We start from the raw sequence: 19,260 nt of genomic DNA on the forward strand, positions 1-19,260 counted from the left end.
TTGGCAGGGCAGGGCTGTTGTCATGTTAATAGGGAAAGAAGCTGAAGTATGGAAGCCCCATCAGTATTGGCATCCCGCAGGCTCCTGAAGAGACACCTGTTCAGCCAAACAGTTGCCGAAACTTGGGATTTCTTATTGTTTTACCTGATTTGTCATGCTTTTAAACTAGTTCATTTACACATTTTAAACTAAAGATGTTTTAATGCTCTGATGAATTGGTATTATGTATTTCAATCAGGTATGGGTTTTAGGATTGATTTTACATTTGTAAACCGCTTTAGAAGCCATTCGGTATAAAAGCGGCATACAAATGAATTAATAATAATCAGTGGATCCGAAGCCAATGACAAGCAGAGTCAACTAGTTAAAGGTTTTCCCTACCTCCTGAGTTCTACGAGGGCAGTACAGAGAACTCAGGAGGAAGATGGCAGCCAGGGACACCCTCTGGGCTGGTTTTAAGAAAGGAAATAGGCAGGTGGGGGCCAAACGAGGTTGGCAAGGAAGTGTCCCAGTCGCCCTAATGCAGCTCCTATTATGGAACAAGTCAACAGGAAAGGGAAAACAAAAAGGTTGCTTTTAAGATGAACAAACCGTAAGGGGGAGAGAGGCCCGTCCAGTGTCATCCTGCCCGTTGGTGCTGGGGCAGCAGAGACCCTGGGCCTTCACGTAGGGCTGAAACATGTCTGAGTTTGTTATCAGGATGAGGGTGCGGCCAGGGATGGGGGGCAGACTGTGCCGAACGGCAATGTGGATTGCTTTCTCCAGAGCTTCCTGGTAGTGCTGCAGGAGGGCGTGGCTGCAGCGAATCTCTCTGTAAAGGAAGACAGACGAACAAATGAACACACACATGCCAGTCAACACCTGAGCCACCGCTGCAACACACTTCCCCTGTAGTGTTTTGCAGCAAAGTGAGATGTAGTGTTTTTTCTATTTAAACAAGTGAAATATATAAACAACCTTGAATGTATCTATTAACACAAAAAAAAGACAATAGCTATGCCACAGTGCTCTTCACTCCAAGTACCCCGCCATATCAGACCTCACATCCACATCTATTCCAGCATCCTGTTCTTACCATGGCTGATCAGATGCCCACTGGATGGTTAAGTCCAGTCAAAGGCAACTATGGGGTTGCGGCGCTCATCTCGCTTTCAGGCCGAGGGAGCTGGCATTTGTCCACAGACAGCTTTCCAGGTCACATTTGTCCAGGTCACAACGGAACACCATGACGGAAACCAGAGGGCACAGAAATGCCATTTACCTTTCCGCCGCAGTGGTACCTATTTATCTACTTGCACTGGTGTGCTTTCGAAATGCTAGGCTGGCAGGAGCTGGGACAGAGCAACAAGAGCTCACCCCGTCATGGGCATTTGAACCACTGATCTTCCGATCAGCAAGCCCAAGAAGCTCAGTGGTTTAGACCCATGCACAAAACCACTCTCCCCTCCTGTAATTCCCAGCAACTGATATCCAGAGGTATACTTCCTCCAACAGTGAAGGGAGTAACATAGCATTATCCCCCTTCAGGATTTGTCTAATCCTGTTGATAGCGAAAAATGAAATTCCCATATTCCATTGCAATGCATCTCTGGGTCAAAGATGCTGGAGACAGAAGGCCCCGCCTCCAAGCGTCTCGGAAGCATTTGATTGGCTGCTGTTGGCCAAACAGGATGCTGGGCAAGAGTGACTTTTTGCCTCCTTGTGGAAGCAGGTACTTCCCCTCTTGCTTCCCTGAACTTCTGATGTGAACAGTCCACCTCTCACTTCTCACCACACAGCCAGCCCCATCGCTACCTGGCCTTCAGGAGTTTCCTCTTCTCACGCTTCACCATACTGAAGATAACCGGGATCTCCAGACACCCACGCAGGCTTCGCCGTGTCCAAGATAGCGATGACCTCCCATAAGAGATGTTCAGCCCATGTCTCTGTATGATCTTTAGGATTATGTCTTTGTTGCTCGGGAAGGGGGTCTCTGTAGAGAAGAGGGAAAGAGAGGGGGCTGGTAAGGTGTTTATCCCAGCCAGCAACTTCCAGCCCACCCGCTCCCTTCAAAGGCTGCTGCAAATTTGTACAACCTACAGAAAACCTAGCTGCCCTTGCTGTCATACTAACTTACCCACCCCACTCAGGTGTCTAGAAAGTCACTCAGCCAAACTCCTTCATCAATCCCTTCTACCTTCCCTTTCTGCTATTTTCCCTGTGCCGCAGACAGATCACCGACACCTGAGGCCAGCAGTGATAGAATGCATTTCATATCTAGGGTGTTGTTGTTTAGTCGTTTAGTCGTGTCCGACTCTTTGTGACCCCATGGACCAGAGCACGTCAGGCACTTCTGTCTTCCACTGCCTCCCGCAGTTTGGTCAAACTCATGCTGGCAGCTTCCAGAACACTGTCCAACCATCTCATCCTCTGTCATCCCCTTCTCCTTGTGCCCTCCATCTTTCCCAACATCAGGGTCTTTTCCAGGGAGTCTTCTCTTCTCATGAGGTGGCCAAAATATTCGAGCCTCAGCTTCACGATCTGTCCTTCCAGTGAGCACTCAGGGCTGATTTCCTTAAGAATGGAGAGGTTTGATCTTCTGGCAGTCCATTGGGGAAGCCTTATTCAGGCTGAGGGACAGTCCAATACACAGCCCAAGGGCCGCATGCAGCCTTGAGTACTTTATTTGCGGCCCTCAGCCACATTTCACACACACCCAGCCCTTGCACTGCCTTCCCAAAGCCAGGTAAGCAAGCCGCTAGGCTTTGGGAAGGAGGCATGAAGGCTCTGACAGGGTCCTAGCAGAGTCCGGTGCCTCACTTATCCAGCTCTGGGAAGGCAGCACAATAGCTGGAGGGGCATCAAATTTAGGGGTCGCTTTCTCCCACCCACCCACCCACCCCACAAGTGCATCAAGGCAGTGTGCAGGCCATGGGTTCCGTGCCAAAGTACTGTTGCGGACTGCTTGGTATGCAAAGCTGGACTGCCCTATTACAGGGCCTACATGCCAGTGGCCCCTGGTGGCAGAGGCAGAAGTGGGAGGAGCAATGGAAAGGACCATTACTTTTGTACTGTAGGCTACATGACAGCCATGCAGAAGTCAGGTTTGCACACACACACCCCTCCTGGGCAAGGCAAGAGGTACCAGCATAGCCTAAGGTCACATTCCAGTCAGGCAAATGCACTTGAGGCAAGTGTGGGACAGAGCTGCTGGTGGGTGTGGCCTGGAGAGAGTCCCTGAGGGCCATACAGAGAGGCCTGGAGGGCCACATGTAGTTCCAGGCCCAAGGATCCTCACCCCTGTTTTCTATCCAGTTCCCACTGGTGCCTTTCAAAAATGCCCTCTAAGTGCAACTTGGGTGGTGTGCAGGCCTTACCCGCCTCTCTGAGTTCTTTTTCCAGATCTTTCAGGACCTTGAAGGCCGAAAGGAACCGGAAAGGGAGCTGCCTGCTGCGAATGACGGATTCCTGGGAGGGGCAGAAAAATGTCAACAGGAGAAGCAAGGGCAGTGGGGGGTGTGAAATGAACAGATTAAATCAATGCACTGCGCATTAAAGTTGCTATTACAACCGAGGTACTGAAAATTAAAGCTGCCTTTCATCAGGGGCAGATTTTGCTGTTGTGCCAGTAGTCCCCCCCCCCCGGCAAAAAAAATACTTCAACATTTCTTCCATAGGTGCAAATGGAAGCCATACTCTTGTTGCAACACAAGAACGGTCAAAGCACCAAGGCAAGAACAAAACAGCGCTCAGACACAGAGCTCTAAAGCGCATACCTATGTCTAGAAACGTGGCATAAAAGGGAAGAGAAGCTTGAGATTCAGGTAGCAAGTGACCTTTCTCTAGGAAAGAACCTGGAGAGTTTAACCCCATAATCCTGGGTTAGAAAGACAAATCCCCCGAGCACCTTCCTAAGCCGCTGTTAAAAAAATGAAAGTTGTACGAGGGCCTCACCTTGTCCTCCAGGCGCTTCAACAGTCGCATGTGGTGTCGATCGCTGACCCCGGTCCGCAAGATGTTGCGCAGATTCCGCAGCATGGCCATGAAAGGCAGCTTGCCTGCATCTGTGACAAGCCAACAACAGAAGCTTAGAAGGGGCTCAAACTCTGGGCCAAAGTCAGAACTCTGCACCAACATCCCCTCCCTCTCACGCTGAAGCTAGAGATTTTCTGCAACCTAGAGCCTAGTTAACGTTCAATATTTGGAGGGTTCCCCAATTTTGAAAGCAGGCCAAAGTTTTCACATCGCGGAAGGCATGCTCCTTCTACAGGCAGAATCCTAGTGGTCTAGTTGTAAGCAGAAACACAACATACTTAAAGCATTTGTACCTCACTGTTCAACCAAAATGGTTCCCAGAACAGCATGTAAGCAATCAAGAACGTGCAAAAGGGGGGAAAGGAGACAAGGGGGGGGGAGAAAACAGCTGCTGATTCTTGAAAGTTAAATAGTATTTCTGTATCATGCCTGGCTGGAACAGAAGCAACTGAGGGTCTGGGGGAAGCCGGATGGAGCTGGTCTGCTCAGGGGACCCAACTGAACCGAGTCCTGCTTCTCCCACAAAAACGTATGTCAGCGAACAAAATAACTGTTTCCTTCACTTGCCACAGGTGTGAACTGGGATATTGGGGCACCACTTTTCAGCAGATGGGGAAACCACCACAACAAAAATCAACTTCTCTCTCACACCTACCAATCAGCTCTTCCCAGGCCTTGGCCTTGTTCCCCAGTTGGCTGAGGTCCCGCTCCCAGGTTTGAGGCTTCGGCAGCCTCATGCGAGTGCCAGCAAGGCTGGAGTCCCAGGGCCCAGGGAGGCGACTTCGAGAGAAGGAACTTAAATCCGAGGGGTACCTGGAGAGTTCAAGCAAGAGGAGGAGATTTAGTGTGAAGGTGGGCTGGCTGAAGGCTGATTTGAAGCCCATTGGTGAATCATGGCCCATGTGGATCACTTAGTACGAGCTGATTGCTGGAATTCTTGCAAAATGATTTATTAGCTCAACCGTGAAATTTAACAGGGTAGGTGGGTTTGTCAAATCAAGGTTTATTTATTTGTCATGCATGCCTCTGCTTCCACTGCAAGCCTGACACAGCTCTGGGGCTCAAGAGCGCCATCTAGGATGCAGTTCAACAACCAGCTGAAGCATTCCGTCAGCTGACCCCCTCCGAGGGCCAATCCCTGCCCACCAGGTCCTATAAAAGCCCTATCCTCGGAACCTGCTGTTCAGTCAAAGCCACATGCTTCCTTTCAGAAGGAGTGAGTTAAGTGGCAGAGCATCCCTTTTAACATTCGGAAGGTCCACTGGTTCAATCCCTGGCATCTCTAGATGAAGTAATAATAATAATTATTATTTATTATTTATACCCTGCCCATCTGGCTGGGTTTCCCCAGCCACTCTGGGTGGCTTCCAACAGAACACTAAAATACAATAACCTATTAAACATTAAAAGCTTCCCTAAACAGGGCTGCCTTCAGATGTATTCTAAAAGTCTGGTAGTTGTTTTTCTCTTTGACATCTGGTGGGAGGACGTTCCGCAGGGCGGGTGCCACTACCGAGAAGACCCTCTGCCTGGTTCCCTGTAACTTGACTTCTCGCAGCGAGGGAACCGCCAGAAGGCCCTCGGCGCTGGACCTCAGTGTCCGGGCAGAACGATGGAGGCGGAGACGCACCTTCAGGTATACTGAGCCGAGGCCGTTTAAATCAGGTGGAAAGAAACTCCTGTCCGAAAGCTTCCAAGAGCCACTGTCAGTCAGAGTAGAGAATACATAGGCCTTACCTGCTCACACTTCAGAAACCGAAAGGCTACCATTGGCCAGGAGGAGGGGGGATTCACAGTGCTACCCAGGAAGCCTCACCTGCGTCCCAGGACACTCATTACAAGGTGGGCCGGCTCAGAGATGTGAAGGCGCTGGATCAAAGCCTTTAGGGAGAAGAGGTCCTTGGTGGCTGCTGGACACACCTTTTCCTTTTTCAACTCCTCTTCAAACTGGTGGGAAGAAATTGACAAGAGGACTAAGAAATCTCAAAAGCCACTTTGCATCTCCAGAGAAGTTTTGAAAGGGGCTCCCAGAGCCCTTTCCTTGAAGACAGGAGACCTCAACGCAACACTTCAAAGTTTCCTAGCCCTGAGCTATACACAATTAGAGACTTTAGTGTTAGGAAGGGAATGTGGTACCCAGGACAACACTTTCCTCTGCTCCCCCAGGTATGTCTCACCTTCCTCTGGAGCAATCTGGCTTTTGTTGCAAAAAATGTGTTCCGACCAGGCCAATGCTCTTCCCAGTTAGAAGCTCTTGGCTCTTGCTGAGGAAACAAAATGAACAAGCATTAGCCACAAACAAACAGTGCAGGGTCCCTAGGCCAACTACACATCACAAATACTCCTGGTACTACAGATATGCCCCAATATGGATAAGCTTCTATAAGCCTGGTGTCTGCATTTTACAGTTTCTGGTGCTCAAAGCTCACAAAGCAGAAGATAAATACCCGATTGGCGCCTCCACCAAAAAAAGAAAGGAAGAAAAGAAAGGAAGGAAGGAAGAAAAGGAAGGAAGGAAGGAAGGAAGGAAGGAAGGAAGGAAGGAAGGAAGGAAGGACAGGGTTAGATACAAGGGAACAAGACATTTCTGTACATTTTTCCTTTTTTTTAAATGCATTTTTATTAAAGTTATACACAAAAAACACATATATGAAAATACAGAGAAAAAATTACAAAAAAAGAAAAAAAAGAAAAACCACATTTCTGTACATTTTCCAGCACAAGAGTTTGTCACATTCCACATGAAGATTTTTTTCAACGAGCGATTCCTGCATCTTACACAGGAGTAGCTATAGATTAGTTCTTTCCAAACCAAAAAAAGCAAAAAACATATTTAGCCCTATAGCCACTTCCTGGCCCCAGGCTCAAAACCTCCCAACTCATCCAAGCCCAGTGATGCAGGCTCTGTCCCCACCCAACCATCAAAATTGCAGCTCGCTTCCCTCACACTAAGTGTATTCCCTACTACAGAAACCTTCCTCCAAGCCGTTAGAATGTTTCTGAACACTCTGTGGTATCACAGCAAGTCAGCTCATGTTTAGCCTATATTAAAAAGTACAAAGATGATCAGGAACTCTGAAATCAAAGCACCCACCTTCCTGGGTTTCGGCCGACGGTTTCTCTTCCCCTGGCTCTTGCGGTTATTGTATTTGGCCAATTGGTACATGTCAAACTGCCGGAACTTATCAGCCATTGCAGCACGAAGGCAGCAAGGCATTGGAGCCAGAGCTTTTCCTTCCCCTGCTAGGCTCTGCATGCAAGAGAAAAATAATAGCACCATGTGATCACCGGGACAAGAAACAGTTCTGCATCCTGGATTACCACTAGAACTCTCTGCTAAAGGATTTTGTGTGGTCATTCTCTCCTTACCTGATAGAGTTTGGCCACCTCCTTCCAGTCAGAGGGAAGCTGCACAGTGTGGCAAAAATACCGGCGCAGATGTGGGCGGCAGGGCAAAAGGCGGGCAGACAGCGCCAGGAGAAAATTGGCCGTACTGCGGATATTCAGTTCCTGGCGAGTGTACAGGGCAACCTGTCATTGAGGGAGAGAGAAAGTGCACAGAAAAGTGTGTCAAGGAGAGCCCAGGGAGGTTTCTAGAGATGTTGAAGTGAATATGAGGACACCACTACACAAAAATGAGGCAGCTGGTCTGGACATTTTCCTAGAAAGGTGGACCTCATTCGTATCCTGTGTTTGTCACACCTCTCGGATTCTGACACAAGGAGGACAATGGCACAACTACTGTGCCAAACCTGGCATAGAACACCATAGTTTTTGTTGGGCAAGCAACTGCACCCAGCAATTCCAGGTTAGCACTGAAAGCTCCAATGCAGATAATGCTCTTAGCACAGATTCCATGCTTTTGAAGATGCAAGTTTTTAGCCCTCTGTGATCACACAATAGAAGGAACAAAAGCAAAAATGACACAATTTGATATGAGGATTCTTTTCTTGCTGTCCTTTAATTTCCACATTCCTTCTGCAGCTCAAGATCTTTCAAGTACCAGTTCCCACCTGGAGACAGTTTCAGAACCAGTCTCTTTTAATTTATTACAACCAGATAATTTGCCAAGGACAATGGCAGCTTCTGGAAAGGAACAGCATCCCAGAGCCTAGGAAAGAAGATCTATCTACCTCCAGGGAAGAGCTCTAGAGAAATGAAATGAACTCTGCAAAATTTCTTTTAGCATTCCCAGAGTTCCTGGGGGAAAAGATTGTTTAACTGCTCTGGTTAAACAGAAATTTCCAATCAACTTTCAGCACACTTAACAAACCAGAGTTCTCAAGATTCCTTGGGGGAAGCCACTGCTGTTTACAGTGGTGAGGTGGTGCTTTAAATGTGAGGCATAGATGTGGCTTAATGACATTTAGAAAAACTGCTGCATGCCACTCTGAGCCTAGGGGGGCAGTACGGGACATAAAAACACAAAATAAAGAGTCAACATTAAAAGGACACAAAAGAGACTAGCATACAGATAAAAAGAGCCACCTTCTTCTGCACTTTAATTCGAATTTATCCTTATGCAATAATTTAGGTACCCTATTGGAAGAAATTCTCCCACTTGCGATTCTCAACAATTGGCACTCAGTCACACTGCTGCCAACGTCCACTATATAATTGACAATATCCTCAGGTTTTTTTAAGAGAAAGAATTATTAAAATGACATTTTGCAACAAGAGTGCCGTCAGCACTTGGGGAATTCAATGGCATCCATGAAAACAATCTAGGTAAATATTAAACACACATTGAGAACAGGCAAGCTTTTCTTTCTAGCCCAACGATTGCACTGCAATGCCTCACACACACACCCTTGTGACTTTTTGGGTGCAACCCCCAGAAATCCAGGCTCCCAGTTAACTTCCCCCTCGTACCTTGAGAATGAATTCAGGATCGTGCTCTGCTAGGCTCTCACACACTTCCATCAATGCCTGCTGAAGCTCACCAGGAGGATTTCCAAACTTCGGCCCTTCTACCAGTGAACAGCAGGCCAGGCTCAACAACATCAACTAAAAAAGACGGAAGGGGTTAGAGGAGAAAGCCTTAGGAAGCCACTCGTGGGAGTTTTCTTCAAATTTCAATGTTCTAGTCCAGTGGACACCAACCACTTAAGCTTCTAAGAAGCCACCACTGGAACTGGATGAAAAGCTGGAAGCTCTGGATTCACTTAGGGCTAGATTTAGGGGCAGGTGACTGCCTTGGGCTTGGTGGGTGGGTGCTGGTTCCAGTTTGCCCATTACAAGAAGCCCCTATCAACTCAGCAGTTGAAACGGAAACCTAATACTAACAGCAAATCTTCACCTCTATATCTATATCTAAGAACACTCGGCTGCACGGCCCATGTTGTATTGTGTGCACTATTTTCCAGTGCCCATCCAAAAACAACAAACCAGAACCACTGTGTTCCTACTAGGAACAAGCCAATTTGTCCATTTCAGTTTCTCTTGTTTCTCCAAACTCGGCTCCCAACATCAGTTTGCAAGTTAAGGAAAAAACCCTCATGAAAGTTCATATACATTTCAGTGCAAACTTCTAATACGCACCTGCCTGTATGCCATTTCACCTACCATACACATTTATTTATTTTTTGCAAAGCAATTATTTCCATACGCAAAAATGCATCCCATGTTAATTTCACAAATATATGCAGTTTTATGCAACTTTTCCCTATTATATGCTTTTTTCGTATACTGTTGTGGACACTCCAATCACTTTGTGATGAGAGACTCGAGGGGTGGCCTCTGCTTTCCTGGGGTTTAGATCCCTTGAAATGAAGGTCAATGGAAACTGCAGTTTCTTTGGGATATTTTGGTTTTATTAACACAACCCGAGCATAGGATGGAGGAGATCAACACAGCATTAACATCCCAGCAGATCTTTCTTTCCCGTTACGTTTCCAAGGAAGTTGCAAACTCAGTTTTGGATCCAACACAGAACAAAACATGTCTCCATCTCTCCAGCATCAGCAAAACACTTCCCCCCCCCTCTCTCTCTCTCTCTCTCTCTCTCACACACACACACACTTTCACATTCATTCACACACACACGTACATGTTTAGCCTATTCTTTTCCATCCCAGAATAACCCGGCATCCAGCCAAGCATGGTGGAAGAAGGCCCACCCATTTGTCTCTATAGCAACAGAACTCACTCTAAGAAACAGGTGATGGGTAAAATTAGCTGAGCTGCACAAAGGTGCCTGTCTGACTTGTTCCACAACTCTGATAGATTCTAACACCAGATGCACAGAATCACAGGTTTGGAAGGGTGCTATGGTCATCCAGACTGACCCCCAACCCATAACAATCTGTTATTTGGCTGGAGAACTGTACTGAAAAATTTGGAGCAATGTGAACTTAGAAAAAGACAGTATTCCAGTTCACATAGAACTTTGGAAATTGCAAAATAGGCAATTTGTTTTTAATTGCAAGGTGAATCCAATGTCTCCCCAACTTCAAGTTCCTACCAGCACAACACCTCTCACCTTTTGATCTTTCACTTGCTGCTCTTTGCTCTCCACAGGCAGCTCATCAGCCAAAGAATCGTCCTCTTCCGACTGCACTTTCAGGTCATCTTCGGGCAAAGTCAGAATGTACTCTGGGATCGCGCCAGCAGCTTCCACCTCATCCCTTTCCTCCTGCAGGGGAAGAAACCCCATTGGCCCTTAGTCAAAGTTGCGCCCACTCTACAAGCATTATCCAATATTCATTTTCCAGGTGTCTTTTACCAGTGAGTATAGAAACACCAGCAAAGTTCTCAGGCACAAGACCCGTGCAAATGCTTCATCTGAAACCACTGAAAACAAAACAAAAAAGCGACCACAACCAGGAATGTTAAAGTGTGTATTAATTGTGGTCACATCTGGCTACACTCCTCAGATGTATTTTGTTAATAATAATAATAATAATAATAATAATATATTTATACCCTGCCCATCTGGCTGGGTTTCCCCCAGCCACTCTGGGCAGCTTCCAACAAAATATTAAAATACAATAGTCCTTCAGATATTAAAAGCTTCCCTAAACAGGGCTGCCTTCAGATGTCTCCTAAAAGTCTGGTAGTTGTTTTTTCCTTTGACATCTGGTGGGAGGGTGTTCCACAGGGCGGCCGCCACTACCAAGAACCCTTCACCCAAGTAAAACTAGCAATGAACATGTGTGGACTATGACTGAGGATTCCCCCTCAAGCTCAGGGATGGGGAACCTGTGACCCTGCAGATGTTTTCAGGCTTCAAATCCCATCAACCCCAGCAAACCATCAGGGATGATGGGATTTGTAGTCCAGTGGAGGGCCACTGCTTTGGTTGCTGGCCCGAACTTATGGAAGGAAAACTCTTAAAATTCAGGTTTTCCTAACTGCCTAGATGTGTTTTCTTTGTGCTATAAAACTTTCCTACATTCCCTTTGCCATCCAACCCAACCTTCTCCAGCTGGCCAAAGTTACTGCTGCTGAAACCTCCCTCACGCAATATCCTGTTGCCACGACAATACTCCAGCAACTGGGCCTGGCCTGTATAGGCTTTTGCCCAAATGAAGTCTTACTTGCAACTGTGGTTGTTCCAGTTTGGTGCTTGGTCCAAAAGCCTCATCCTGGGCTGCGTAACCCGGTGGCAACCCCAAGGATGTCGAGGCACAGATACTTTCATGAGGATCCAATCGGGGAGAGAACTGCACGTCCAAAGGCTTTGATAAAGCAAGAGAGGTAGAAATAGGGCGCAGCAGGCGAGCCTTGGATTCCTCCAGCCCCTGAACAGCCAAGTGGGCAGGCTGCTTCAGAAGGGAATTATCCAACCAGAGCAGCCTTGGTTCAGAGAAGGCAGAATACGACACAAGTTTCTTCGCATCAGATGCTGCAGGCTGCCTTGCCTGGAGTAGGGAACGATAAACGAAAAATTAGTGGCAGGAATGAGGGTGTTCATGCAATACCACCCACAAGTGTATATACAGTGTGTGGGAAACACTTGGCTGTACAGTGGTACCTCGGGTTACATACGCTTCAGGTTACAGACTCCGCTAACCCAGAAATAGTGCTTCAGGTTAAGAACTTTGCTTCAGGATGAGAACAGAAATCGTGTTCAAATGGCGCGGTGGCAGCAGGAGGCCCCATTAGCTAAAGTGGTGCATCAGGTTAATAACAGTTTCAGGTTACGAACGGACCTCCGGAACGAATTAAGTACTTAATCTGAGGTACCACTGTACAAATCAGCAAGCATACACTCTTTCGCACAAACACATGTACCTATATAGACAGCCTGCACCTGTGTTCAGCGTAACACATGAAAAAGCTTAACGCCAAGTAGAATCCCATTCACCTTTACATCTGCCATACAACTCTGACTTCCCTTGGCTGGCGACAGAACACTGGGGGGGGGCAGGTATAGCAGCAGCAGCAGACTGGCCTGCAGCGCAGATCTACACATTCAGGTGTATCACACGGGACCTATTTCCTGGTACTATGCTACTTCTGAAATGTCGAAACGTTTTCCCTGCATCAAAATCTCCCCGCCCACATTAGAGATGTGCAGGAACTGAACTGATCCCACAACACCCACCCATCTGGGAGCACCCAAAGGGGGAAAAGGAAAAGAAACCCCAGCTCCATTTGAATCAACTCCTAGTGATGACGCCTTGTGGCTTCCGCTTCTGAGCACACCTAAGAATTATCCTTTTGTGAAAAACCTGCCTTTCTAGCAAAGGTCACGAAAGTGTCTTTCCCAGGATTCTTTGGGTGGGGAGGGCTTTGACCATTAACCCCATCATGGATCAGACATGCATCCAAATAAACCATATCTTGTGAAATAATTATTGTTGGTGGTGGTTATTGCTAGTAGCATTACCACATCCATGCTTACCTGTGTCTGCTCAAGGACTGAGCCAAGCCATTTGAAATCCAGGGGATTTGGCATTGTCAAGGAGCCTGCCACGACCTGGCTCTGGGCACTGAGGGGCTTCAGCGAAGCTAGCCATGAAGCAGACAGGGTAATGGGCTGCAAGAGTCGGGCCTGGACTTCCTCCAGCTTTGGAAGGGTGAGAGAAGCAGGGGCGCAAGCATGAAGCGAGGGCTTCTCCCCAAAGAGGGAGGCAGAGGAATCCATGGACTTCACTGGGAAGGCCGCTGGGTACTTGGATGTCTGCAAAGAGAAAGAATAGACTTTGGAACCCAACACGAACAAGCCCAATGCAGATTGGAGACCAGGATACCTGAAAGAGCCTCTCATCCCTTATAAAACCAGCTGAATGCTACACTCTTAATGCATTTTTAATCTTTTGTTGGAAGCCGCCCAGAGTGGTTGGGGAAACCCAGCCAGATGGGCGGGGTATTATTATTAATTATTATTATTATTAACTCTGCAGAAGGCTGTGCTGCACATGCCACCACCTCAGGTGTCATAATCAGGCCTCTGATGTGGTGGCACCTACTTGTTGGAAAACCACCACCACCCCACCATTATTTATTATACAGGAACTTTATTGTATTTAAAATTTCTCTTTTTTAACCAGCTGTCTTAAGTGGAGATCTTCAGCCCACTCAGTACCCGTATTGGATTTGTAATTGTTTTCATGGCTTTGCAATTCCAGATGATGCCTTCAGAATACTTAGAGGGGCATAAAATTCTTGCAGAACTGCATCTCTGGTGCACAATAAGTGGAAGATCATTATCACTGTTTATTACACTGTTCTTTGCATTCTGAACCAAGGGAAAGTTTATTCTGAATTTGTTAAGCAGGGTACCCGATGCCAATGATCAAGCAAAATCATATATTTGCTGTGCAACTCTTCAACAGATTTGTGTCGGATAAGAGTGGCAAGATTTGCAGTGGCTGCTCAAAAGTTTTTATTAAAAGGCTGGCTGGTCACCTTATCAAGGCTGCTGTAGCAGTAGAATACCTGCATGGGCTAAGATGACCACTGAGGTCCCTTCCCAATTCCTGTGTTGCTACCTTTGTACCTTCACCTTGCACATAGCACCTAGAAAGCTTCCTGTAAATCAGCAGCACAAGTTAATGAACAAACTAAGCATCCTTAGTGTGAATTTAACATGCTGGTGTTTTAACGAAGTGTTTCTTAGACCCCATACTGCCACTTCTTTAAGCGAACATTGCTGGCTCTCCAAATGTTGTCAGATCTCAGGAAATGCTTCACACAAGCTCTCAGTGAGAAATGTTGCAGTTGTGGGGTGGTATCCTTTCAACACTTGGGGTGTAAAAGACTCCAGGTTATGCATCCTTTTAGCACAGCACCCCCTTGTGGCACCATAACATGGTGTAAATATATATATATATATTGCAAAGCAGAAAATTTGAGGGAATGAAGTTGGAAGAAGTCGGAACGTCCAGGCAGCAGTGGCGTAGCGTGGGAGGTGCGGGGGGGGGGGCGGCCGCACCGGGCGCAACATCTGGGGGTTAGGGTTAGAGGGCGCAAATCCACGGGTTAGGGGGCGCAAATCCACGGGTTAGGGGGCACAAATTACTTGCCTTGCCCCGGGTGCTGACAACCCATGCTACGCCACTGCCAGGCAGGGCCCACCCTGCCACTCATAGCTGCTGCCACAGCTTTCCACCCTATCCAAATGTTCACTGAGTCACAAAGCCTTGCACAACCACCCCTAGCTGCAACCCCCAGGCTCTTCCTGCCTCCTGGTTAATTCAATTAATTCCCTTGTTTATCTGAAGCCACTGTCTCTCGGTTCCTGCTTTCAGTTCCTGTATTTCCCTGCAGCGGTGGAACTCCCTCCCTTATCTCCTGTTCTGCACATTTAACAAACAAACGCGTTGGACAAACATCCATAGGGATCTGCCATGTAAACCAAAGCCAGACCACTGGGTCCATCTGGCTGAGTAATGCATACACTGACCTGCAGCGACTCTTCCGGGTTTCATGCAGTGATTGCTCTCTCTCCCCCAGCCCCAAAGCAGATATACCTGCCACTGAACCTGGCAACCTCTACATGCCAAACTCTACCACCGAGCCACACCCATGGCTTGGAGAAGCTTCAAGTCAATGAACGTTAAAGGCACAGGAGTCACACACACACACCCAGCAGCCCCTTATTGCCAGTTGGCAACCAGAAACCATGGTTTGCGTGCGTTGCAGGAAACCAATTCCACCCGAATTCATTCAGGCTTGCAAATTCGGTACAGGTTGGCCAAAGAGTCACCGCTATAAGCTGCTTCCTCCCTCCATTTAGTTATTATTATGATGATGATGATATACCACCCACCTGAGCTGATCACAATCTTTCTCTTTCTCGCATTCCACAATCTTTCTCTTTCTCTTTCCTCCTATCAGGGATTCCCCCCCCCCTCTTCTGCGAAATTTTCAAAAGGACTCTCAAGGCGGGGTCCTCCTCTGCTGCATCCTACAGCCTCTTTCCCTGAAATATTAGCCGGCGCCACCCCCTAACCGCCTTTGGAGAGGTACGGGGTGGGAGGTCAGCCCCACCAACAGAGCCTGCTTTGCCGGTTTTCTTGGAGAGGTCGGTGCTCACCCGCCCCTGAAAACCGAGTCGCCGGCACGCCTCCCAGCCAGCCCTTCCCGGACGCGGAAGCTCAAGCGGAGAAACCACAGCCGGCGCAAGCACCGCCTAGGCGGAGCCTGGACTGCGCCCAAGAAGCGTCTCCCTCCCTCCCTGCCTCCCTCCCGGCAGCAAAAGCCCGCGTACCTCCGGAGGGACCCAGGTGTCCAAGTCACCGGATTTGTTCCACGCGTCCGCGCTAGAGCCCCCCGGAGAAAAAAGGCGGTCCCGGCTGGTGGTTTATAAAGTGTCACGTTTCAGAAAGAGGCTTTGGGCGAGGAAACCCGGGAAGCCTGACCTCTCTGGCCCGCCAAGGCTTTTAACCCGTTAGAGAGCTCATGTTGCACGAGAAGAACCCAGGAGTCCTGGCTCTTGAATCCGGAGGGCGCACTCACCGTTCAAGGAGTTGGAAAGGGAGGAAGCGGGAGTCCTGGCTCCAGCTTCGACTTAGTCGTTTTGTATCGACTGCAAGAGCGTCCATGCAGTTCACAAAGATGGGATACAAAAAATAATTTTTTAAAAAATGAATCAGTTATGACTATAACTCGTTAGTGTGACCTGGGAGTTTGATGGGTGTGGTGTGGGTGTGGCTGGAATGTGGTTTGTTTGGTTGTTGTTGTTGTCTTGCTTTTGTTGTTTTAAGGGATGGCATCCAATTTCGTTGCACTTTGTGCAATGTTGCACTTGTGTAATGACAATAAAGAATCTATCTATCTATAAAATCAAATGCCAATTAAATTATCTCATGGGTTTCTGTATTAATAATAATAATAATAATAATACTGTCTTGTACCCGCAGGTCTCAGGGTGGTTACAACAGAAAATCACCATATAAAAACGCAAAATACATAATAAAAACAAAAACAGCTCAATAACCCCTCTTCCCCAACTTTTTTTTTTAAAGTCTTTGTTAGGTGTGGAGAGGTCAGTAGGAAAGGGACATACCGTATTTTTTGCTCTATAAGACTCACTTTTTCCCTCCTTGAAAGTAAGGGGAAATGTGTGTGCATCTTATGGAGTGAATGCAGGCTGCGCAGCTATCCCAGAAGCCAGAACAGCAAGAGGGATTGCTGCTTTCATTGTGCAGTGATCCCTCTTGCTGTTCTGGCTTCTGAGATTCAGAATATATTTTTTTCTTGTTTTCCTCCTCCTAGAACTAGGTGCGTCTTGTGGTCTGGTGCGTCTTATAGAGCGAAAAATACGGTAATCAGACCTGGATTGGAAGAGAGCCCTGTAAACTTGAGCCCACAATTAAATAATTGGGGTGGGGGGGTGAGGCATCAGAGGCATGAAGATTTACTTGAGAGCCCCCCTCTCAATTGTATTATAGTATACAGTTCCCCACACTTTTTCTCTGGGCCACATTTTCAGAATAAAAAATTGCTCACACCGCATCAAATTTTTTACTGATAAGTAATGCATTAGAAAACACGAAGAAAAACCCCTAGCAGTGCTTGATTGACAGAACACAGCTACTTTATAAAATGATTGTGGGACACCCATAAAGTATGCAACAATGCAGATACGTTTGGCGAAAACATTGCCAAAATATAAACAAGCCTCTTACATATGTGCCTTAAGTATGTATACAGACTCAATGAGAGGTGTGAGCTTGTTTTCGCAGGGTAATCTCATTTATTTATTCAGTCTAATCTGAAACAAACTCATCTCGTCAGCACAAAGAAACCTTTGTTGCATGTATATGTTAACGGAAAAATCTGAGGGCTCCCTTGGACAAAAAGTAAAGACACCAACCAGGATAACTTGGAGCAAAACAGCAGCCTGTAGGCTTGGCCTTTATTGAACTGTTGCAACAGGGTTCCCTTCCCTTGCAAGAGAGAGGAAAGACCCAGAACAATGGGCTGCAAGACCTTATAAAAACTTTTGAAATTCCCCTCCTCTAGGTCAAGCCCACCCCCAGAAACATCATGCATACATTACAGAAAGGAGGGGTTGACATCATGCATACATTACAGAAGGGGTTGACATCATGCATACATTACAGAAAGGAGGGGTTGAGGGAGGAGTTGTGGTGGTAACCTGAGTGTCCAGTCACCCAGCTGGTTCCTCCTTTCCCCCTCCCCATGAGTACTTTCCAGGTGACAATGGGGAGTTTGCAGTTTCCTGCCCCCAGAGGGAAGATCTGATCATTGTCCTTTGTTTCAGCCTGTGGTGAATCCACTGTTCTTTGTGATTTTGATGGTCTTCTGTCTGGGATTATCAGGGTTGACATAGCAACTGGGCAGGGCTCCTGTGGATGTGCTGGGATGGTGAAGGGATTATGGCTGACCAGAAACCAAGCACCCCCCTTTGATAGTCCTTGTCACATGGAGTAAAAAATGGAACAGTGCAAATCCGATGTATGGTTGATTTTCTATGAATTTATAACAGAAATGTGGCATATGTAGTGTGTGAGTGTGAGTGAAGTTTGTGGAAACAGAATGATTGGGGTGGGGGGGTTCCTGCTACAGTTCCCCCCTTCGGAGATAAGATTGCAAAGGTGGCTACTTTGCAATCCTTTTCTCCGCACAATTTAAGGTGGTAAATAATAACCTGGTATTCTCCGTCCCAGATGTGTGTCCATGTGAACCTGAAAGGGACTTGGATATCATGCTACTTTAAGGATATTTGCATGGAAATATAATGGTGTAACAGTGCACTGCTCAGTTACTTGTGGTATTCTAGCACCTTGGAAGAAATATTTTCTCAATAGTGATCTATGCTTTGCATTTAGGCAGGAAGGTCCACTAATGACTGAAAAGTGCAGTTTGCTTTCCCCCCCCCCCCCGCCATTTGTGTGTTCTCAGGTGTCAAGGTAGCTCTTCTGTGGTCTCACATCGGCACGGTGTCGCAGTAGTGGCAATCCCTGGTGAATCCACTTAGGGCTTTCATGTAGCCTGGCACCCACCACAGCTGGCACAGGTTTCGGACACGTCCTGAGAGAAATGTCTTCGCCTTGGCCAAAATCCATGGGATTTATTATTATTATTATTACAGGCTCTGGTCTTGTAGTCCTGGGAAGTTGATCACTTGCACTTTAAGGACCAAAAAGCTAATTGCAGCCTGGATACACTTGCCCAATTCAAACTGAGTCCAATTTGAATTTATGTGCCCATGGTTCTCAACCTTTCAAACCAGTCTGTTAAAGGAAAACCGTTCTTAAAAGGGCATTTTGTCCAAATAAGTCAATTTAACTCTATAAGGGATCATTCCTGCTAAACCAAAGCATGTGCACCTTTATGTATCTTATAAGCTTCTCCTTGGTAAAGCAAGTTTTAGCACATTTTAAAATGGATAGGGAAAGTTGGCAGAGTGCCAGGTGGGACAATGAAATGTGGTTATCTAAACATTGGACTACACAATAGTGTGAGCTATCAGAAAGTATAAAATGCATGAGAATTGGTGTGCAAGCAATAAGACATTAAACATAAAAATTACACACAAAAATACCCCCCTTGTGGAAATAACACACTGTCAGACACATTTCAACATTCCTACATAATAACACTTAATACAAAACAAACTAATTAAATATCAGTTGCATATCTTGACACAATTGTGATCTTTTACGCATGTATCTTTTGAATCCTGGAGCACAGAGGCTTGAGGTTCAAGTGAAAAGATGTCCTTGCAAGTCAACTCCACCCCCCTTTGTCAGGCCCACTCCCCTGGCAGTCTATATCCTTTGAAAGAGATAGCTGTGGGCACTTGAAAACTCTGGTGTCTTGTGATGA

At 46.9% G+C, this 19,260-nt stretch overlaps 2 protein-coding genes across 7 annotated transcripts in view; both read right to left on the bottom strand.

Annotated features, from left to right (window-relative positions):
- Nucleotides 1-13,105, bottom strand: part of TEP1 (telomerase associated protein 1) — a gene marked incomplete at its 5' end in the record, with an annotated part of 54,143 nt that extends 41,038 nt beyond the window's left edge. For 2 of the 4 annotated variants that reach the window (XM_082196159.1, XM_082196158.1), the window contains 13 exons: nt 592-811; nt 1,795-1,972; nt 3,357-3,447; nt 3,934-4,043; nt 4,670-4,827; nt 5,831-5,961; nt 6,192-6,278; nt 7,109-7,264; nt 7,384-7,545; nt 8,887-9,021; nt 10,496-10,648; nt 11,553-11,876; nt 12,863-13,105. In XM_082196159.1, the coding sequence (XP_082052285.1) occupies nt 592-811; nt 1,795-1,972; nt 3,357-3,447; nt 3,934-4,043; nt 4,670-4,827; nt 5,831-5,961; nt 6,192-6,278; nt 7,109-7,264; nt 7,384-7,545; nt 8,887-9,021; nt 10,496-10,648; nt 11,553-11,876; nt 12,863-13,105 (2,148 nt within the window). The remainder of the gene's footprint in view (nt 1-591; nt 812-1,794; nt 1,973-3,356; nt 3,448-3,933; nt 4,044-4,669; nt 4,828-5,830; nt 5,962-6,191; nt 6,279-7,108; nt 7,265-7,383; nt 7,546-8,886; nt 9,022-10,495; nt 10,649-11,552; nt 11,877-12,862) is intronic. The other 2 variants (XM_082196161.1, XM_082196160.1) reach the window with 2 other exon arrangements.
- Nucleotides 13,106-18,077: 4,972 nt separating this feature from the next.
- The window catches only part of OSGEP (O-sialoglycoprotein endopeptidase), a 101,109-nt gene continuing 99,926 nt past the window's right edge, over nt 18,078-19,260 (bottom strand). For all 3 annotated transcript variants that reach the window (XR_014213161.1, XR_014213162.1, XR_014213163.1), the window contains exon 13: nt 18,078-18,088. The gene's annotated coding sequence lies outside the window, so the exon portion shown is untranslated. The remainder of the gene's footprint in view (nt 18,089-19,260) is intronic.

Source organism: Podarcis vaucheri, assembly GCF_965113315.1.
Source record: "Podarcis vaucheri genome assembly, chromosome: 13".
NCBI classification, from domain to species: Eukaryota; Metazoa; Chordata; class Lepidosauria; order Squamata; family Lacertidae; genus Podarcis; species Podarcis vaucheri.